The sequence below is a fragment of the Coptis chinensis genome, chromosome 9 (assembly GCF_015680905.1).
Source record: "Coptis chinensis isolate HL-2020 chromosome 9, ASM1568090v1, whole genome shotgun sequence".
NCBI classification, from domain to species: Eukaryota; Viridiplantae; Streptophyta; class Magnoliopsida; order Ranunculales; family Ranunculaceae; genus Coptis; species Coptis chinensis.
In genome coordinates, this window is record NC_141464.1 from 34,834,660 (window position 1) to 34,858,321 (window position 23,662).

Sequence of the window (23,662 nt, forward strand, 5' to 3'; positions counted from 1 at the left end):
TCGATTGGATACATTCGACAGTGGATTGACGACAGTGTCTTTCACCATGTGTCCCAAGAGACTACTGACCTTGATCGTGGAAGAAACTCAAAGACCTTTTATGAGAGGAAGTCGGGTGGAAACAAAGTGCTAGTCGTTAAAAGTTTGCGCATTAACGAAGTACCAAGAAGGTTCTTTAATGTCCGAAAGCATCTTAATGAAGTACGAGAATATCATCAATCGGATGCATTTGATGAAGATCAATTTGGGAGGCGAAGTTGAGGCTTTGTTTCTATTAGGCTCTACCGAAAGTTGGGAGACATTAGCGGTTTCTACACACGGGCGACCAAGGATGGAATTGTTACCATGGAGATGGCTACCACGTCTTTGTTGAATGAGGAGACTAGAAGGAGTGCAAGAAGCAGCTCTTCTCACTCAGAGATCCTTTTCACAGAGAAACGGGGGAGAGGTCGAAACAGAAAACCATCTCGTTCTAGAGGTGATGACAGAAGTAAATCTAGGGGTGAAGCTAGAACTCCTAAGGCAGAGAGGCAATGTTACTATTGTGCCACCAAAGGCCACTTCAGATATGAGTCTGAGAACAACGAAAGAGGGATGAGAAGAATAACCGCGGTACATGAAGACATGGTGCAGAGGAACGGAAACACAGGCAGAGATACTACCGCACTAGTCGACGACCTAGTGGGAATTGTGTCAGATTGTGGTGTGTGCTGTCTTAGTACCTCATGTCGATATCTGAGTGGGTGATAGATCTGAGGAGCATCCTATCCGTCACATTAACCGCGGGGATTCTTCACTACTACGGTTGTGGTGAATATGGTGAAGTAAGGATGGGTACTTGATGGAGTCTCGAAGATTATAGGCATTGGAGATGTTCATGTAGAAACCAATGTCGGCTACACCTTGACACTCAAAGATGTAAGACTTCCCCGACATACGGTTAAGCCTAATTTCGGTTGGGAAATTAGATGACGATGGTTTTGTAAACTCGTTTGGTAACGGGGTATGGAAACTGAGAGAGGTTCCATTGTAGTAGCCAGAGGAAAGAAAACTTGCTCTCTTTACAAAACACAGGCTAGTTTGTGTAAAGCAGAAGCGAATGCGGCAAAAGAAGAAGCTTCATCGAACTATGGCACAAGAGACCGCGGTCACATGGGCATAAAAGGGATGGAAGTTCTTCCTAAGCAAAAGGTGTGCTGGACATTAAAGGTACACATTTAAATACATGTACTCACTGTTTGGTAGGAAAGCAACACAGGGGTGTCTTTCTAAAGATTCCGTCTCCACGTAAAGGACAATCGTCCTTGAACTAGTGCACACGGACTTATGTGGTCCTATGAGAGTAAAGTCCCACCCGGGGTGGAGTTTACTTCTTGACATTCATTGATGATCGTCAAGAAAGATATGGGCCTATAGTCCGGAGACCAAGGATGAAGTACTTGGCGTGTTTGAAAAATTCCACAACATGGTGGAAAGAGATTTGGGAAGTTGTGGAAGTGTATTAATTTCGGATAATGGGGGTGAGTACATTAGGCCATTTGAAGAGTATTGCCAGAGTCATGGGATTCGTCATGAGCAGACCGTTCCCAAGGCACCACAACAGAATGGAATAGCAGAGAGAATGAACCGTACCATTGTAGACAGGATGAGATACATGCTATCTCACTCTAAGCTACCTAGAAGTTACTGGGTAGAAGCAATGCGTACAGCCGTGCATGTGATCAACCTGTCGCCGACAAAGCCTCTGAATAGTGATTATCCAGAGAGGGTATGGTCAGGCAAAGATATTGACTATGGATACTTGAGGGTATTTGGGTGTAGGGCATTTGTGCATATTCCGAAGGATGAGAGATCCAACCTTGATGACAAAGCCAAGTAGTGCATTTTTCTGGGTTATGGAGATGAAAAGTTTGGTTACAAACTCTATGATCCGATTAACAAGAAGGTAATCCGAAGTCGAGATGTTGTGTTCTTAGAAGACCAAACCATAGCAAACTTTGAGGAGGGTGAGAAGCTACAGGCTTTCACCAATGATCTTGTTGATTCAGAACCAGAAGTTCCTACTGTGGAACGTGCAGAAGGCATTGAGAATGCAGAGAACCATGAGTTTGAAGCTCATGATGAGAATCTTATTGCTCATGATGGGATAGAACCTATTGCTGTATGTGGATGATATGTTGATAGTTGGCCCAAACATCAACAAGATATCCAAGCTAAAGAAAGACTTGAGTAAGTCCTTTGAGATGAATGATTTGGGTCAAGCAAAGCAGATACTTGGGATGCGGATCACTCGTGACAGAAAGAGTGGGAAGTTATGGCTTTCTCAAGAAAGCTACATTGAGAAGGTGTTGAAGAGATTCAATATGGATCAAGCGAAGCCAATCAGTTGTCCGCTTGGTGGCCAGTTCTGCATGACCAAAGAGATGTGTCATAAGGGTGAGCATGAGCGAGTCGGATGGAAAAGATTCCTTATGCATCCCATGATGGGCGTTTGATGTATGTCATGGTGTGTACTAGATCGGATATTGCTTTTCGCCGTTAGGGTTGTAAAGCGATTTACATCAAATCGGGTAAAGAGCATTGGGAAGGTGTTAAGTGGATATTGAGATATCTCAAAGGCACTTCCAAATGTTTTTGTATTTTGGTGGAAGTAAGCCATTACTTGAAGCTATTTATCGATCTGAGACATGGCGGTGATGTTGACTCGATGAAGTCCACCTCCGGTTATCTAGTTACTTTTTTGGGGGGCGGTTTCTTGGCAATCTAAGTTGCAAAAGTGTGTTGCCCTCTCCACTTCTGAAGCCGGTATATTGCAGCCAACCGAAAGTGTTGCAAAGAGTTGTTATGGATGAAGAGGTTCTTGACGAACTAGAACTAGGGCTAAAAGCGGTTTGTAGTTCTAGTTCTATGTGATCGGGCGCCATCCACTTGAGCAAGAATCCGAGTTTTCATTCTAGATCCAAGCACATACACGTGCGTTATCATTAAATTAGAGAGGTATTCGAAGACAAGCATTTGTGTATCGAGAAGATCCATACCGACAAGAACGGGTCGGATATGATGACCAAAGTCTTACCGAAAGGTAAGTTTGATATTTGTTGTGCTATCGCCGGAATGGTAGCATACTCCTCCTGTTGATTTGGAAATTGCATGGAGGTATTCCCCTCACTGTTCGGGAGGAGGAGATTGTTGGAGTTATCCCTCACATGAGGAGAGAAACAGAGCTGGAGAGAAACGGAGCGAATTCGACATCGAAAATGTCAGAGCGCGCCCGCGCTCATATGGGGCGCAACCCGCGCTCAGAGCTCCAGTATGTTAGGCGCGACCCGCGTTCATATGAAGCGACCAGCCTTCGGCCTCGGTGTTTTTAAGCGCGACCAGCGCCAAAGCGTGCAGCCCGTGTCTAATCTTTGTGGGCTTCACTACAGTAACCGCGAAATTTGGTTTTTGGATATAAAAACCAAAATCAAGGTTTTGGAAAACCTAAGACTAAGAACCAGACAAAAACAAAGAGAGAGAAACCCAATCTTGAAAGCTATCAAGATTGAGAGATAACATTTACAGAGATACAACCCTGTAAAGAGATAAGAGTGATCTAGTAAGGTGAGAGACTGCAAGGAGTGATTGTAATCTTTCTTCTCACTTTATTAAGAACTGGCTCTTGTGGAAGTAGGCATCATTGGCCGAACCACGGTAAATCTTTGTGTTGTGGTTTGCTTTTACTACTTTACATTATTATTTGTTGTTGATAGTTGTTTAGCGAGTTGGGCATGTTAGTATAGGTTGTAGTTGATATTTAGATTTTGTCCGGAGTTGAATTGTGTCCATATACAAGTTATCTGTGTAGTGGGGGAATCGATTGGTATTGGTATAATCCCCAACAAATTCTTCACTTCGTTGGCTCATGTGTTGTATGGGCAGGAGTGCCTAATGTGGTTGATTTCTTCCGTTCTTACAACAACAGAATGGTAGAATAAACAACAAAGAGGACTTCTTGGATGTAATGCTGGATGTCAAAAATCCGGTGAAGCGTCAAAAAGTCGTTGCTAGACATCAGTGTATTGATGGTGTGGTGAGAAGCACACATTTTAAGCGTATATTGGACATAATTTAGTCTCTCTCACAATTCAAAGCACCAACAAGTTTATTCTTTGTTCTTGATTATTGTTGAATCTTATAATAATGCTTCAGTTGTTAGTTTAACCTTAAAATAGATATTAGTTTAGCATTAAAAACCTAGCATCATATACACAAGATTCGGAGCCACTACTGTCCATCGAAATCTTGACTATTTACACATAAAGAGAAAAAAAAGTCTTGCCTATTTGAATATTTATTAAAAATGGAGTGCAAGTTGCATTGCTTGCCTTTTTAAAAAGGTGCTTTGCTTCTTGTGGTTAAAAAGTGACACAAATTGACTTTGTCTGTTGGATTTGATTAAGTGCGCTTGATTCTTCTGCGGGAACATGAAGTTTGAAGTGTAGGGTGGACAATGGAGACAAAGCTCTATGAAAAATTGCATATTTTTAGGCTCAAGTGTTCTTCTCTTGTTGTTTCCTTGGTTGAGATTCGAGGTTGCAAAATTCATTTCCTTGTGGTTGAATTCAACTGTTCAGATGGTTTAAGCCCTTTTTGCTAGGAAGAAGCCTCCAGTTCTTCTTGTGAACTAGTGTTTTTATTGAACCTCTTTCTTTTGGAAGGGTTGTAATGTTGTATGTATTTCCTTTGGAATGAACTCCTAGTGATCATACTCTTAGGGAGGTTGTACTTTTTTTGGTTTGGTTTAATGAAACAGGGCAAGGGGTCTGCCTTAATCCCCAAATTTATTAAAAAAATAAAAGTTAAAAAATAAAATAATAATAATAATAATAATAATAGAGTAGTTCACTTGTTTTTTCTAGTTAAATAATCAGGCAGCATCAATTCAAATCAAGCTAGTCCGATCACAGCAGTGGTTACCCACCGTCCCACCCACAATTAAAAATAACTCAGCATCTTGTGTGCCGTGGACGTAGTCAGAGTTATTGAATATATTAAACAAGTCTTTGAATTTTAAAAACGTATTAGCAGCCTGTTCTGTAGATAAGATAAAGGCTCTAACTATCAATAAATTTTCATTCGTTTTATGTTAGGAACTTTTAAGAATTCAGCTCTAACTATCATGTGCTATTGTGCTCCATTGACTCGAGCAAATATACTCTTAGCCCTATATTAAGTTGTTGGTTCATACTTCATAGCATTGCTCTCTATTGATAGAAACTCAATATTCCAGTAGTTCTACACATAAACAAGAAAAAAAGGAAAGCAGAGGCCATGAGAACTGAGTTAGAATACAACAGAGCTGAAGAACTCAAAGCCTTTGATGAGACAAAAGCTGGTGTTAAAGGGCTAGTTGACTCTGGCATACTGAAAGTGCCAAAAATGTTCATTAGACCATCAAATGAACACAATGAAATCAAGTCATAATCCGATGTGTCCGACTTCAAAATTCCAGTCATATACGTCCAAGGTGAACATGAGAAAGTGGTTGCCGAGATAAGACATGCGTCAGAGACATGGGGTTTCTTTATAGTTGTGGATCATGGTGTGCCTTCTAGTGTGTTGGAGGAGATGATTGAAGGGGTGATTAGATTTTATGACCAAGATGTCGAGGTCAAAAAACATTACTACACTCGTGATACAAGCAGAAAAGTGTACTACCATAGTAATTTTGATCTATTTAAATCTAAAGGTGCTCAGTGGAAAGACACTTTGGTCTTTCGAACCTCGCCGGCAGATCTTTATGAGCATTCTAAAGATCACGATGAATTACCAGCCGTTTCCAGGCATTGAGATTTACTAACTTAGGAGACATTTTCTACTGTAGCTTGTATATCAGTATATCTTATTTGGACTCTTTTTTTCTTTTTTTTATTGTTGGTAAAATTTTTGGACTCCTTATTGTGACATCTTTCTGATCATGAGTAAAATTTTCAATATAAACTGTGGTCATTGTCTTATATGTTGCGTTGAAGGTTGCATACATGTTAAATTTGTAGAGACACAACCATCGAATTCGGAAAGCAACTTGCTATTTTAGGAGATACATTGTTCCAGTTATTTTCAGAGAGTATTGGGCTCAAAGCAGATCATCTGAAGAATATGAATTGTGGTGAAGCCTGCACCGTTGTCTCTCATTACTACCCAGCATGTCCAGAGCCAGAACTAGTATTAGGAAATGCAAGCCATACAGATCCTGTTTTCTTAACTATTCTTCTCCAAAATGACATTAACGGCCTCCAAGTTCGTCATCAAGATCATTGGGTTGATGTGCATCCTCTTCCAAGATCTCTAGTAGTGAATGTCGGTGATCTTCTCCAGGTATGTTTCGTGTGGCATTAATTGGTACTGTATCTGAACCCTGTAATAGACTTTAAAAGGTTGTTTTTGGGTTTTAAGATAGTACCATTACTAATTGCTTCATTTTCAGGCAGATTTCTTCCAATGACAAGCTTAAAAGCGTAGAGCATAGGGTACTAGCCAACCGTCTCGGACCAAGAATATCAGCTTCATGCTTTTTCACATATGGTATTGATACAAAACCTCGTGGGCCAATTAAAGAATTGATTTCAGACGAAAGTGCTCCTATATACAGAGTTCTCTATGAAAGAGTATGTTCAATTTTTCCATTATGAAGGACATGATGGAAAGACCTGCCTCGAAAATTTCAAAGTGTGACTAGTGAGATTGTAACAGTTAAAACGGCCATTTTGTGCTAAACTATGCTCTTTCTTTTGTGCGAACGATTTTTTGTTTCTCAAATCATTTAAAGGTACCGCAACCGTCACTACTACCATATAATTTCTTAAACAATAAGAACACAATAGAATAAGGTGGATCATTCTACTCCGAGATGATAAGTGGAACTAAACAAAACAGGTTACTTACTTTTATATGATATACAATAATATGACCTTTCAAGACATATAATCGATTATGTACAAAGGTATGACTACAAAGAAAACCCTACTCTTCAAGTTATTGTCTTAAGAAGTTGCATCTCTCTTAACTTTCTTCTCAATCATAAGGGTTCTCTCCATTAGAGAATACTAGCAAGGTACCTGCACCAGAAGCTTAGTTAGGCACACTGTAAGAATTCTTACATAGCTTCCAAACAAATCATCATTTACTTGGGCTAGCAAATATCCTCTCTAAGTCTAAGTGTTACCTAGGCATGCATTTTAGTTTGCTTTTAGAATCCATCGTGAATTCACCTAAAAGGTATACGCTTATGAGTTCAAAAGAAAACTCTCCTATATATATATAATCATCCCAATCAGTTTAGCTGACTTAAAATAGGCTTCCACATTTCAACTCCAACAGTGAATTACTTTGTTAAAGTACTTCTTTGAGCACATTGATCTACTCTTTTGCCAAGGAAGTGTTTAAGCCTCCCAAAAGTCTTGCATTCCAAATTCAGTGGCCAACACCTTTTTCGGTCATGATGACTTTTACTATATATCTCGATTACTGATGACATTGCCACTTTAAATGAGAGCAGATGTTTCTCCACCACATACTTTTAATCATATACGCCTTCTAAGTTAATTACCCAAGGATGCCATACCTAGCAATAGAGTTCGACATAGTTTGCATATGGTTAATATAAGAAGAAGTTCCAATGGATCGAATACGAAAAAAGAATCATAACTTCACATAGCCAGTCCTATTACAAAGTATTTTTTGTTGGGTAGACTATGATGCATTGGGGAATTACATTTTACCAATATTTATACCGTAGTTTCCAAGCACTGCAGTAAATAGTTATCACCTAAAAAATTGCACAGCAAAGTATTGTTTTCTTTCTTTTCCTTTTTCCTTTTATTTTTACATTTTCTTCATATTAAAACAAACAGACACATGTATGCGATAATCAAGAGAACTCAAAGATTGTTTACTCACTTACAGGGTATAACAGCCTAACAGGTGACGTAATTGAATCATTCCACATCCTTAACTTCGGCTTCGATGTCAACAACTGATAACGAGGAAGTCTTTCCTGCATTCATTAGTAACAAAGTTTTAGACGAACCCTCTAGCAATAGAACGCCTACAGAAGTTAGATTAACACACTTACAGAACCAGTAAAAGCAGGCACACAATAATAGATACCTTTCTTGGAGTTGGGAGAGAAGCCACTGAATGCTTGTCCAAATGTGGCAGACTGATTGGAGGTGAAGCTAGAAGAGTCCTTTATGAACTCATCACCCTCCACTGAAAGTGAAACTGATTGTATTAAACCAAGTAACCAACTGATACAGGTACAGCTCATTAACATTTATAATTCAACAGAGCCGATTCAAATGCATAGAAGAGGAACTCCAAACAAACAAATATAAATGGCACCGAACAAAATCAAAGGAGCTCAGCTCTAAGACTTGCTCAAAATCCACCAGCCAATCTGCCTAAGTAGATCATATAGAAATAAACGACAGGATACAATCTTTGTTTATATAAAAGTACTTTGTTGATATTTGTATATTTGTTTCTTACACAGCCACTAATCTATGTGCTTACGGGTACAGATCAGCTTGTGCTGGGGACCATAGTTTCTTAATTTTGTTCTTTTTGGACAGCATGCCACGTCTTCCTTCAACATGGGTCACGGTGCATTCACAATTTTCCTAAGAAGAACCACAATTAGAAACTACATTTTGACACAGAGCTGATCCATTCTCATGTGTCTATATGCTTTTATCAAATAGGATATGGGTCACTTGGTGCAGAAAGAGGAAGATAATGCTGGATAGGAAGGCAAACAAGTTTTGTCTGAAATAGAAGAGAAATATCCACCGAAACGTTACAAAACAATTATACTTGAGAACCTGTTATTCTCTTTCCTTTTCTATAAGGACTAAATTAATCACACGGCAATATATTTTCTCCGAGGACTCTTTCTAGTAGCTTTGATATTACATTTAAGTGTTGGCCTCTAATGAATCAAGTGTCGAACTAAGGTTGCATGCGCATTACTGGAGTCAGCAGTTTCTTTTCTTTATCTAGCTTACACCATAGCAAAATCTATGTTGCAGAACTCAAATATTTTGCAATTGCAGTTCAAGCAAGAAAATATTAGAAGCTTCAAGCTTGTCAGTTGCATTCTCTTCTACTCACTCTTGTGCACTGAAATGTACACATCTGTGTTCAAAATTTGGAGATTCTGTACTGCGGCTAAGTTATATCCAGTGACTGTGTTGCCAACCCCAGATGTTGTCAAATGTCAAGCATGTGCCAGGCCCATGTTGGACCAGTGGTCCTTTGGGCTTATAAAGTCATTGCAGCAGTAGATAATGAGAGTTCATATTCAAGTGTGCAATCTAACCCTAGCACTGAGGAGGGGGTGCTATTAACTAGCACCCATGGTTTTGTTAGACATGTGCCTGCCTCCATATTGTCCCTCTCTCCAGCAGCTTTGGCATTTGGACTGATGTGAAATAAATATTTTATGGGGAAAAAGCTTATAATCTAAGCGATCTGTCACAGACTTGGACTTATCGGATTTCAATGACCAGTGATCACACTCCAGTATTACCCTTCAAGCAGTTAAGTTGACTAGATTCTGTCTAGGCCCATACATATACACTATACTCCACCAAGGAAGACCCATACAAAAAAACACATCTGGAAAGAAGTTTAAAGAAAAGTACTTTTATTCTTCTTAGAACCCGCATGTCTACAAATGAAGTCCTTCTCCTTATCCATCAACTTGGGAGGACACTCAGAAAACTTCACTAATTACACGGAAGATATATCCACACATTCACTAGCACAAGTACTTTACATGGGACAATCTATAGAATATTTTAGATTCTACGATTTTATATAGGAGCGCACTACACTTTCAAGGTTTTCTATGGCTTTCAACCATTTCATAGGGCTTCACACATTCAGAAAAGGAAAGGATGTCTGTTCCTGCAAATAACAGCAAAAGTTATAGAGACCAAGCGAGCTGGTGCATGTTTACGTGGAAAATATCCTCACACGAGATATGCACCAGCAGCAAACCATGGCATTTCAATCATTTCACTGGTGAACGCCAGCCCTAAAAATAGACCTTCTGGCATCTCCTTCCTTTTCTCCTAACCTAGTCTTCCTTTGTTCAACTCTGCTCAGCCGCCTTTGCACCACCTCCTAAATTCCCTATCCGTTTATAATAATTTAAGCGAAAAAACACCAGGACATTTCAGATTCCCCCCGCCCCCCTGTAATACAACACTGGTGTTTGGAAGTTGGTATCAGGAAGTTAAGATATTTTTTTACATTCACTAAATACTCACTGATTGATAAGGGATAATAGAATATTCAATACATTCCACCATTATCACATGAATGCACATATTTTTAGAGTTCCCTGAGCCTCTATAGAACCTTAGCCTCACTCCACATCATTAGAAGAAATGGATGGGGCACCAAACTCTCCCCTTGGATGGAAAATGCAACATTAGAAGGGTGCATCTGATAATTCTTTTTCTTCAACTTGTATACTAAAAGATTTACAAGAGAGACAAGCCTACTTAGTTGATGAATATAAACCAGGGGAAAAGAATAAAAAATGAGGATCTTACCTCCAAAAGGTTGAGTACAGTAAGGACAGAGTTGCAAGCCATCCTTCAAAGAAGATCTGCAAGAGTCATTATGCAATGACTTAAATGATACAGAAAAATTAACAATAAGATGTTAAAACTAAAACTATGAAGGGTAACAAAAGCAAGCGTAGAACACAAAAAATTCCTGTTAAAATTACCTAAATATCTGGAACTCATTTCCACAGTTAGGGCACTGCAAACACACCAAAACATGGTAAAAGTCACATCACTACCATGAAAACCACTAAGTTCTTTCAAGTTACTGTGTCTTCACCATTAAATAAAATGTTCTTTTAAAGGAAATCTATTGCATCCATAATTAACAATAGAAAAGTAGTATACTCAAAACACTTGATACATAGTCCTTTCTTACAGAAACAATGAAAATGGAAGGACTAATACTATGCCCTATCCTCCCAAGCCATTCAAGACTAAAACGCAATTGTCAACCAGCAGTAAATTGTCAGGAGCCTTTTTGCTATCAAGTCAAAAGAAAGTAAGGTATTTTCTTGAACTCACGTGTATGCGAATGTGTATTATTTATAAAATTGACTGGTTACTCCGGTGCCTTCTGGCATGCATGACGTTGTTTCCTAATCAAGAAATTGGTCCCAAGGCCCATTTTCGAGTGAAAATAACTCTCACAACCAGCATTTTTTTTTAATCACTCTCAAGGACAATTTTTGGGTGAAAATAACCTTGAAAACCAATTTTCTAGTGAAAATAACCTATAAGGACAAATAGCCCGGATTTGAAATTAATATTTTCCGATTTTACCCTTTCTGTCGTTTTGCTATGAACAATGAGTGTTTATACCTTATATTGATATATGAACAATGATTGTTCATACCCAAATAGGTGAACGTACCTCATATAATATATTAATGTATGAACAATGATTGCTCATAACTCATGTTGAGGTATAAACAATGATTGTTCATACTCCAATATGTGAATATGTGTTCTTACTGATCATACATTATGTTAATGTATGAAAATTGATTGTTCATACTCTAAATAGGTATGAACAATGATTGTTCATGTTCCAATAGATGTTCTTACTGATTATACATTATGTTGAGGTATAAACATTGATTGTTCATAGCTCATGTTAAGGTATGAACAGTGATTGTTCATATCTTAATAGGGGTTCTTACCGATCATACATTATGTTGAGGTATGAACAATCAAATAAGTATGAACAATCATTGTTCATACTATATATGCCGAGTTGTTTCAGTTGGGCTAGGCTATTTATTATTTCGCGCTAGGGGTATACTTGACTTTTCATCAACCCGAGCAGTTTTTAATTTCGCGTCAAAGGTATAGTTGACCTTTCATCTACCCAGTTCTTGTGAGTGATTTAAAAAAAAAATGGTTATGAGGGTTACTTTTTCCCCCGATCTATCCTGGAGAGTCACTCCCTAGTTTCCTAATTGGACAGACTTCTTACTCCTGCTTGTACGCTATATATGAGACTAAATGGACCTTTTAATCAGTTACAGTGAACAGTCACTACCCCGTTTGCTAGAGTCAAAATAAAGCTAGAATCTTCACACGCCCCGATACACACATACAGAGAGGTATACAGAACAATTGTGTTAGGTTGTTATGTGTGTGTATTTAGCTAGTAACATCAAACTCAAGCAAGAAAAACCCACTGAATCCCCCCTTCGAGGTATTTGATATAAATAAATAAATAAATAAAAGTATGGATAGAAAGATGGACAAATTTTGTAAGATTGTGATACACCACTTCATTGCATTTATTTTTCTCTCCGAAGAAAGAAAACTTCTAGCTAAGAGGATCATGTGGTTGGCAAACTTATATGCTGTGTTTTAAAATAGAATATACTTGGATACTTGGAAGTGCGACTTCCGCATTCATATTTTCTACCAATAAAGACTACAGATCTACAGAAACACTATGAATCAGTCCATGCATATAGGGAAAGACATTATGACACACGGAAAAATGACACACTAAGTGACGCGTAGTTGGGCGTACATGGAGAAGAGCCAAGGCTGACTTTTGTAAGGATGCTCTCATGATGATAAAGATCATTCTCACAAAACTTAAGCCTGTTTGGAGATGTTTTAACTTCGTCAAAAAAAAATGTCGCAAAAGTGAACAATTGTGAACTGTTAGATAAATCCTAAACTTGAACACAACTTTTGACAACGTTATACACATTCAGATGGACAGATTTTTTGTGAAGATCTCCATGATGTGGATTGTGGAGAACATACCCACAGAAAAACAGCCATTAACTATTCTCCATTTCCCCCCTCTGAAAACGTGTGTCATCTACTCAAAACAAAATCGATGCAATGGAAATAGAAACTGTTGAGATTATCATCCCACATCAGGTGTCTAAAGCCTAGCCAGTAAATATATAAATCTTGGGGCCTCTACATTTGTCACCAATTGGTTTTAAGTTGGATGCCCATCTACAATAGAAACTAATTGTGAGTTGGACAAAAGCATAGACATGAACAAAATTCATACATAGAAATAGATGGAAAAAAATGGAAAGGTGTTTAACCTTTTTTGGACACGAAAAAGGTCCTAGTATAAGATTTAACCACATAATACTTTAAATGTGATTAAACACTAGCATGTCCACAGGTGACTGTATGCATGTGTTTTGATAGTTTTAGCACATTCCTGTTATTAATTAAACATAGTGGTCTTGTAAATATTCAAAGAAAGTCAATGTATCAACTATCACGGCCTTAATTAAAACAAAATGCAGAAATTTTTTCTCATGTTGTAAGAGGAGAACCACAGGTGAAAGAAGCCTTACACTGCTTTGAACTATATTGCGTCCAGCCCACCATAGAAAAGCACCGAGTCCAGCAATTGGTAGAATTATTGCAAGGATCTGTTTACAAAAATAATCGAACAATCAGGGGAGTCAAGTGAGTACCTTCTGACCATTTATGTAATTTAAATGAAGTGCAATGGAAATCAGTTTATACGCAAAAACAAGATATTAAACATTGCAACATCACTGATTTGTGTATACGGTGCCTATGAGACATGGTTCCAAAGTGATACGGGTGTGCAGGTTTGGTTAATGGCACAATGCCTATACTTTTCCTTTTTAGTTGGTCTTGAACATGCAACCTTACGGTGCCAACTGCCAAGCCAGCAAACAATTGTGTGAATTAAGAGTGTAGTTTGTTACTTTCTCTCGGCCTAAGTATCCCTACAAACAGAACAGAACATTTCTGATATATTTATTTGGATAGATAAAAGTTATTCATATATGCCATCTGCAATACATCAAGAAGGTTGCATATGGGATGATCAACAACTAGCTAATTCTTGAAAAAAATATATATATATATATATATATATATATATATATATATATATATAACTAATTCTCCATAGACAACCACCACCCCACCCAAGTATAAAGAAATTACATGTATGCCATGGTTACAAAAATAACCCACCCAAAGAAAACCCCACGTACAGTAAAATACTTTCAATCTCCCACCCTATACTGGCCACCAGAACTTGTCCCCTATCCAGTCAGTTTGCCCCCTTCATCTCCACACCATCTCCCATCTCCTCCAATCCTGACACGTGGATCTCCCATGTCTAGTAGTCAGAATTCTACTGATTATAGTATAGCTAAAGTCTAAACTAGGAGATCAAAGAGCTTTGGTTGTCTAAGTAGGTAGTCCCACACCATATTCTCATTCAAAGAAACTGCAAATACGTTCAAAGTTTTGTGTTTAAATTTCAGCAAAGTTGTAACCGCATTGTCTTGATAGAGATTGTAGTGGTGCAACGATCTACGAAGACAACCAAAACCCTTGTACTAGCTTAGTTTCTAACTAGTAAACTTTGCTAAGGCTATCAAGCGGAGCCTTGTGTTTTAACCTTACTAAGCAATAAAATGATGTCACAAGAAAAATATAAATAAATGGTTACTTCAAAAATAGTTTATGAGGACATTTCTTTACTGCTGGCAATGACTTACTACTCCAAAAAATCATAGTAGTGTATGATTTGTCAGAAAAAGGGACCATAGCTCTTCCCTTTTTTCACGTAGAACAGGACTAGTTGCTTTTTTCCTTATTTCTACACTTTTCACGGTCCAATTCCCAGAAATCCTGTATCACATATATTTGTTTTTCAAAATTGATCTGAACCAAGACTCCTTCAGCGGGTTCCAAATTAACGTACTCCTTTGAGGGATCTCGTACAAGCCATTCCTATTCTACTTTTGTTCTGTTTTATATTCTTGACAAAAGTTATCTGGTGTTGGGAAGACCACTTCTAGATTTTATCCAACTTAAGAAGGTACAAAGCTAGTGGACAAGAATTGTGAAGCATCTTGGAGAATGAAGTTCACCAGGTCTTCTATAAAATGGCCGAGTAAAATAGACAGTCACAATGTTACAATGATTAGCAACAAGATCTCCACCTACAGTAACCCCTCCAAAGATATATTTACAGCCTATGCCTTCCAATTGGATACCAATTCCGACCATTTCTGCTGTTACATACAGGGGTCCTTCTACAGCCTGAAGAGAGACTCTATGCACTTATCAAATATGAACGTGAATGCGTACCTATTTCAAGGCCTCCCTCAAGAGGATGATGCTCAGTGTAGAATATTGATTTGCTCAAAGGGCAGTATTGAAGGCCAATAGAGCCTCCCGACCAATGTCCCAAACCCACCCAAGCAGCTGAGTAATAGATACAACCACCAACCTTAAGCAGAATCCTGATGGTTCTTGAATTTTGAGTCGTCGTTTATAGAACATGCCCCTACTGTTGTTTATGACTCTCATGCAAGGGTCTTGCAAATCAGGATTAGTCTCCTGAATCCTAATGACAAGTTGGTAGCTCGATAATATGAAAATTGTTGAAGATAGCTCCTCAACTGGTAATATGTTTGAGATTCATTAATGTTAGCAACTAGAAAAGTAGAATGACCAGTAGATTATGCTCAACAGCAGAACTTAATAAAAAAAACATTGACCTAGTTTCCCATACTGAGAATTGAATTGTACTCGACTATGGCACCATAAATCCAGTAAACCTTGATTTAGTCACAGGGTTCAATCCATACTGTTAAATATATTCAATTGATATAATCTTATTTGTGAACAAAACATATCTCAATCACTCTAATTCTGAATTGAGGTATTCTGGTTGAATAAACAGTCCGACTGAATAGTAATTTCATGAAAACGCCAGAACAACTTCTTTCCACAACATAGAAGGCGATTTTTGTAAATTACTAGGAAGGATATAAAGTTATTATTACTTTATTTAGCTATAAATATAAATAAACCACTGTTCTCTTCAGAAGCACTTATAGTTAAGGAGAAAAATTAAACAATTGATTACTTCATAGTATACTTAGGCTAAGAGTAAAGCACTATTATATATTAAGAAAACAAAACATACTGAATCAGACCGACGACCGTGTTTGTCTCTTTCCTCATATTCTCCAAATCTCCATCTTCCACACTCAATCATTCAACTTCACCGCTCAATTATTTGTCTTCTCCTTTTCTAGCGTTCATCTATTTCTCCCTCACACTCCTTCATCTATCCCCCTCTCACATCTCTCCTCGCACCATGGTATACTAGCATAAGTATATCACTACCAATAAAAAACAAAATGCAACAACTAAACACACTACCAAGGCAAAAACTTAGCAGGACTAGTTCTAGTACAACAATTAAAGTAAATAGCAGATAATAACTGTTGATTCCAAAATAAAAGTAAACTCACCCAAACTGAAACAATTGCATCCAAAACCCACCCAAGCTGCCCAGTCATTGAAAGATAAGTCAAACCAATAGCCAAAGCTAGATTACCCAATATCCTTGCATTATTTCCATCATCTCTTCCACCCCCACCACCAAACTGGTTCACTCTAACAACAACAACTCTTCTTCTCTCATTCTTTCTACTCAAAATCCCATCTTTCTCTCTTCTCACTCCAAAATAACAACACAATTCATTAACATCCTTCATTTTAAACTTGTTTTCATGAAAAGAATCAATCTTTTTTCTTGAAAAAGCATAACAAGTAATGGGTCGAAGGCATTTGAGTGTAAAAGAGGTTCTTCTCTTACTTAGAACATGATATAGTTTGTTGAAAGCTGAAATGTTTGCTGATATTGGAAGGGTTGTTGTCATTGCAAAGTTGGCTGGTTGAAGTTGTTGTTGTGTTTATAGGGATGAGTTCATTGCAAGTGGAAGTGAGTGTTGAGAAATGAGTAGAACACTCAAATATCCAGAGTTGGTGAACTTTGCTTTTCAAGTACAAAGAACTTCCAACGGTTTCAGTTGAGCTGTTTGGTTAAACCTTACTGTGTGTACAGTACTCCAGTGTCCTCTCTATTTATCCTCTTTACATTTTTTTTTCTTTTTTCTTTTTTTATTTTTCTTTTGGATGTTATGAAAGGGGCGGCCGGGTGTGGGCGGATGCCCGCCAATATATTTGAGCCCATATAATTGTCCTCTTTATATGTTTATGTTTGTAACTTTTGTATTTCGGAGAGGGTTCCTTATTAGTTACTAGTGTACTAGATTTTGGACCGGTTATAAGTCCCGGATCTATTAAATATTTTGTGTGCTGAAAAGACTTTACAAAATGTCTCATACAAATTTTTGAATCAATATATATTTTTATTGAAAATAAACCGAAATACGTTAATGAGCAGCGATTATGGTGCATAAGTACTTGGGAACTAAGGGATCAAATTGATATAGCCTCTTCACTTTATGGTTTAGGATATTAATTCATGATTTTCAAATAGAATTATCTTAAACTCAATCTAGCTTGTATAATAGTTTTCTTAGATTTATGGTGATTTAGCGGCAAATTTTTGAATAAGAATATATTTTTATTGAAAATAAACCGAAATACGTTAATAAGTAGTGATTATAGTGCATAAGTACTTGAAAACTAAGGGATCAAATTGAGATAGACTCTTCACTTTGTGGTTTAGGATATTAATCCGTAATTTTTAAATAGAATTATCTTAAACTCTATCTAGCTTGAATAATACTTTTCTTAGATTTATGGTGATTTAGCGGCAAATATTCGAATCGAAATATATTTTTATTGAAAATAAATCGAAATACGTTAATAAACAATGATTATGGTGCATAAGTACTTAGAAACTAAGAGATCAAATTGAGATAGTCTCTTCACTTTGTGGTTTATGATATTAATCCGTAATTTTCAAATGGAATTATCTTAAACTCGATCTAGTTTGTATAATAATTTTATTAGATTTATGATGATTTAGCGGTAAATTATCACCGTTCGGCTTACATACTAATTTGTACAAATCACTAAAACAGATTGATTATTTCCATATCCTCAAAGAATACACTACTCCCACTTGAAAAGATTTATCACATAAATGTGTCATACGAACGGGTGCCGTTATATTAAATTATTCTAAAAAATATTAGCAACTATGCATAACTATGAGATATGAAAATTATATTAATTACTCATTTAAATTTCTTGCACCACTCTCTATAAAAAGGAAGCATCAAACCTTGATAAAACTCATCGATTTCTTTTTATTGTTAGGTTTAACAATAGAAGTTTGATTGAAGTTTTATGAGAATACCCAATGTGACGAAGATAATATTGAAGCTACTTGGATAGCAATACATTCCCAATTACAATAAATGAATTATGACTAACACTACTTAAAATGCAAAACTATATTTGTCGAGACATTTATTCTCTCTACATATAATACAAATATATTTTAGGATTACTAGTTCAATGCATTTACATCAAGTTTCTGATTTTCCATTAATTATTTTTTTGAAGTTAGTTTAATGTAATACGTTGCATCCAATTTCCAATTTCTCATTAATTATTCTTTGAGGTTAGTTCAATGCAGTTGCATCAAATTTCCAATTTCCCGTTAATTATTATTTGAGGTTAGTTCAGTGCAATTGCATCCACTTTATGATTTCCCGTTAGTTATTCATTAAGGTTAATTCAGTACAGTTGTATCCGGCCAGTTTTCGATGTTTCGTTAATTAGTATTTGAGATTAGTTCATTGCATTTGCATCCAGTTTCTGATTTTCCATTAATTGTTTTTCTATGTTAGTTCGATAGTTTACAATTTATATACAGTTTGCATACATGTAAGAGTCTGTTTTTATAAACTCACTTTCGTTTTGGGTTCCTAATTGCTCGTAATTACTCATGTGAGAAGGCTAAAAAAGCGGATATTTATACTTTGAGGTCAGTGCGATGCAGTTACATCCGACTTCCAATTTTCAGTTAACTATTTGTTTAGGTTATTTCAATACATTTGCATCCAATTTCTGATTTTCCGTTAGTTAATCTCTGATTTTAGTTTAATGCAGTTGCATCCAGTTTTTGATTTTTTGTTAATTATTCTTTGAGGTTAGTTCAATGCAGTTGCATCTAATTTCCGATTTTATGTTAATTGTTCTTTGAGGTTAGTTCAATGCATTTGCATCAAGTTTTTGATTTTCCGTTAATTATTTTTTGAGGTTAATTCAATACAGTTACATCAAATTTATAATTTCCCGTTAATTATTCATTTAGGTTAGTTCAGTGCAATTTCATCCATTTTTCAATGTTTCGTTAATTAGTCTTTGAGATTAGTTCATTGCATTTGGATCCAGTTTCCGATTTCCCGTGAATAACTCTTTAAAGTTAGTTCAATACATATGCATCTACTGATTATTTATACTTTGAGGTAAGTTCAATGCAATTATATCCAGTTTCTGATTTCCTATTAATTATTCTTTGAGATTATTTCAATGCATTTGCATTTAGTTTCCGATTTCCCATCAATTATTCTATGAGGTTAGTTTAATGTAGTTGCATTCGGTTTTTGATTTTCTGTTAATTATTTTTTGAGTTTAGTTCAATGCATTTGCATCTAATTTCCGGTTTTCCATTAATTATTATATGAGGTTTGTTTGATGTATTTGCATACCGTTTCCGATTTCCCGTTAGATATTTTTCAAGGATTTGCATCCAATTTCTAATTTCCTGTTAGTTATTATCATGTGTTAGTTTAATGCAATCACATCCAGTTTCCAATTTCTAGTTAATTACTTTTTGGGTTTAGTTTATATATTGCATTTGCATAAAGTTTTCGATTTCCCGTTAATTATTCTTTGAGCTCAGTTATATATTTGAATCCAGTTTCCGATTTTCTTTTAATTATCCAATGTGGTGTATAATACCAACTTCTACTGATCCATCTGTAATGCCCTTGCAAATATAACATAAAAAAATAAATTATGTTTGATTTACTATGTGGGATCATCGAAGATTATCCAGTTTCCGATTTCCTATTAACACTACTAAAAAAAGGGCTTTTTATGACGGCTATTTTTTTTCTACCTTGACGGCTTTCGTATAAGCCATCATAATTTTTATCTCACCATTAATTTTATGACGCTTGATGTCAAATGTTGACAGTTATAGGCTAGCCGTCACAAATATCTTTGACGTTTTTTATTAATGTGTCAAGTTTGTGACTAACAATTGTATACTTACCGTTCAATGTTGACTGTTATAGGCTAGCCGTCATAAATATCTATGACATTTTTTTTATCAATGTGTCAAGCTTGGTGTCTAATTTATGACGTCATTAAGAAAGGTGTCAAGAAAATTTATGACACATCTTAGGTTAACCGTGGGCTTTGAGTTTTATGCTTTTGGAAGTCAAGCCACCAAAGCCTCAACAGAGGACTCAAAAGAAAATAAAAGTTCGCACACACTGTGCGTCTCTTCTTGAAACTAAATTTTTGCCCCTCCTCTGTCATTCTCTCGAAGCCCTAGCTAATAAGCCTCTGTCTATCTTGTTCGCGTGCCGCCATCTCAAATGAATCCTCCTTTCTTTTTTTTAACGTTTCTCTCTTCGAATCCTGCATAAACTTCTCTGAAATCTCCGAACAAAGGATCCTTATTCACCCCCAAACCCTCTTTCTCTTGATACGAACAAAATTAAACAAGAAACAAATAGTTGGGATTCAAGACTTGATCTGATCGAAAATCTAGCTTTGGATTCGAATAAGATTCACATTGAGATATTGACATGTCAAACATGCCTTTTCCTTATCTTTATGATGAAACTTAAGGTAATTCAATTTCTTTTATCTATCTTTAATTTCTCTTTGTTTCAGATCTATTTTTTCTGTTAGAATTTGTGTTTTTCTATTTTTGTGAACGTATAAACTATGACTCAATCAAGTTTGTTGTAACTGTGTTAGATATGCTTTATCATTCTAAACCAGTTTCTATAGTAGATTATGTAAAAGTTCATGTAGTGTTTTGCTTTGTTCATTTGTTTGAGTTTGAACCATAACATCTCTCTGCATTGCCAAGTTTGTGACCTAAGTTTGTCACTAGCACGTGGTTGCCTAAAGCTCAATCTAAAACTAAGATATATTCAGTAATGAATTTAAACAAATATATTCTGGTGCATGTGACAGTGTAGGATAACTTATACTTTTCCACCTTTTTGTTTAATCAGCCAAAACCAAGCCGTTGATTTTGCCTTGGTTTTGCAAAACTACTCATCCATTATCACCCTCCATCCTGAGATCATAGATGGGAGACCTGGAACTCTTGTAATTGAATCATTTGTAGTGGATGTGCATGAGGGAAACACCAAGGATGAGATCGTGTTATTTTGTTGAGGCTTTGATCAAGTGCAAGGGTGAATACTCTGACTAAAAGATTTGTGTGGTTTTTACTCGAGGTATAGTCTTTGCATCTAGTATGTGGTCACTCTGGGTCATCCTATAAAGAGGTACTAGTTGATTAGAAATATGTATTATATACATAGACTAAAATGGTAATAAGCATATGCTAGTTATCCTAAACGGAGTTGCACATGCAAGTCACCTTGATAATTTACTCAACAGTGCTTGCAATTTCTGATGATCTTGTGTGATGGCAGTTTGGTTTGCTTAGCTTAGGCATAATATTATATAAGGTGACAAACTCTAAAGAAAATGATTCTAGTATATTGTCAAAGGTTTGATTTTGAAATTTCAAACACCCAACCTCTCCCTTATCCTCCTCAAAGTTCAAACCGAATTCACCTCGTTCTTGGTATGCCGCCCTAATAGTTCATCTCCCATCCATCTTCATATATTATTCTTCATCTTATTAGTGCTAGCAACTCCCCATCCGCCATTCTCCAAACCATTTTACATCATCCGCCATTCTCCAAATCCTAATTAATAATATCCCTTTCTCTCTAACCACGTACTGAAAATTCAACGATGATATACGGTTTTTCCTACTGATTTCGAGAAAAGGGATTCAGTTTTTTTAATGGGCTTATTGCAAACAAGTGAGTGTTTTTTTCAATTTTAATCTTTTTGTTCAACAGTATGTAGTTTTTCTTTTGAATTTGGTTTGTCTTGCACTTTCAAGACCTAACTAGTCCTCTTGAATTTGTATTGGGTTATGTTCCCACTCAACCATCTCGAGGAGAACGCTCATTTTGCAGACAAGTAAGATTTTGTTTCCCGTCTGTTCTTTATTTTGTTGTTGAATTTGTATTCTGAATTATCCAACCGAGTTTTACAATTGATGGACAAGATTGTTTTAGGATTTTAGACGGTAATTTCAAATGAAAAAGAACTTTAAGTTTTTTGAGACGTAGAGAATCAGGTGTTTTGCATTATTGTTATTTTGAATGGCGGACGATGAGCTAGCTCAAGGGAACGCTAAAGGGGAACTTTCTCATGTCAAGGTATTTCGAAGAAGGCCTGCTGGTCTTTGTTGACTTGGAGCTGCAAAGTATAATACGTTCTCGTTTTATGTTTGTCTACTTTGCCTTTACATCCTGTGTTTACTTGGTAATAGTTATCATTCTAGGTTCTAGAACACTTAATTGACGCAACTGGTTGAAGTTTTTGCTACTTTGGTTCAATTAGTGCTACTTAAAGAAGTAATGAATTTGATCATTTTTATTTGGGTTCATGTACATTAGTCAACAATCTGGAGTTTGAAAAATGCAAGTTATTTTAACGCCATTCTTTTGTATATCATAGTCCATACTTATGAACATTTAGTTGGAAGTATGTAATTCCTCAATTTATTTATTTGGTAGTTTATCATAATTGAAATCATAGTCGAAGTAGTACGTGTTGCCTCATTGCTAAAATCATCTTGTGTACATGTATAACTTGTATAAGTGTATTTTTTTTTATATATAAAAAAAACTTTTCATTATGAAAATCTAAGTTTCTTTTAGTGTTACACAATAAAGAGTTGAATCTAGGATCGATTAAAGAAATTGAACGAACGTGAAAGAACCAAAAACACACTTTCTGGCTGGTATGATGCCTATTAGCAAATGCTACCATCACAGAATTAAAGTTCTACTCCATGCATCTTGGATGCCCACCTCTATAGCTTTAAGCTCCTGAGTGAGGACTGACTTAGTGTAAAACCCCAAATTTTTGGGCTTTTGGCTTCAGGGCTTTATTTTCTGGGTTGAAAAATAGAAAGGGGGGGGGGGGGAGTCTTTCTCTCTCAGTCACACTCTCAAAGGTTGAGTTCAATCACCTCTCTCTTTGAGGGTTTGACGTCCCTCTCTCCATCTCAAGTGAGACATTCAGCTCTCTCTTGAATCTCTTATAATCTATAGTTTCGCTGCTTCTCTCTCTATCTCGGAGAGGAAAACCAGTACTTCTATTTCTCTTAATTCTAAATATAATTAGTTTTATTTGTTGTTGCAAGGTTAGTTCAATTCCCGATTTTATTAGTCTATGAATATTGGATTCTAGATGTTCTATTGCTTATTATTTGTGAGTTTGATTTCTATTTTGTTGTGAACTTTTATGTAAAAGAACTTATATCTATGGCTATGGATTGGAGTTGCTGGAATTCCTTTCATTGTTAATCTTTAGTGTAAATATTGGGTATTTATTTATGTTTTTGGTTTGTGGGTTGCTGGACGTAATAGAGTCTAATGTTGGGTATATATTCTTGGGCAATGAAATTGTAGGTTGTA

At 36.4% G+C, this 23,662-nt stretch overlaps 1 protein-coding gene across 3 annotated transcripts; it reads right to left on the bottom strand.

Annotated features, from left to right (window-relative positions):
• Positions 1–6,810: 6,810 nt before the first annotated feature.
• Positions 6,811–17,149, bottom strand: LOC147475717 (uncharacterized). 3 transcript variants are annotated; one of them, XM_086582582.1, is made up of 7 exons: positions 16,394–17,149; positions 13,433–13,510; positions 10,784–10,818; positions 10,605–10,660; positions 8,152–8,253; positions 7,946–8,038; positions 6,811–7,100 (listed from the first exon to the last, which is right to left on the bottom strand). In XM_086582582.1, exons 1-6 carry the CDS (start codon positions 16,802–16,804, stop codon positions 7,980–7,982), a joined length of 741 nt encoding a protein of 246 aa, XP_086438708.1. In that variant the 5' UTR covers positions 16,805–17,149; the 3' UTR covers positions 6,811–7,100; positions 7,946–7,979. The 3 variants fall into 3 exon arrangements, with proteins under 3 accessions (XP_086438708.1, XP_086438709.1, XP_086438710.1); XM_086582583.1 differs by having other exon boundaries at positions 7,942–8,038; positions 16,394–16,983; XM_086582584.1 differs by lacking the exons at positions 6,811–7,100; positions 7,946–8,038; positions 8,152–8,253 and adding an exon at positions 10,197–10,523 and having other exon boundaries at positions 16,394–16,981.
• Between the last annotated feature and the right edge of the window lie 6,513 nt (positions 17,150–23,662).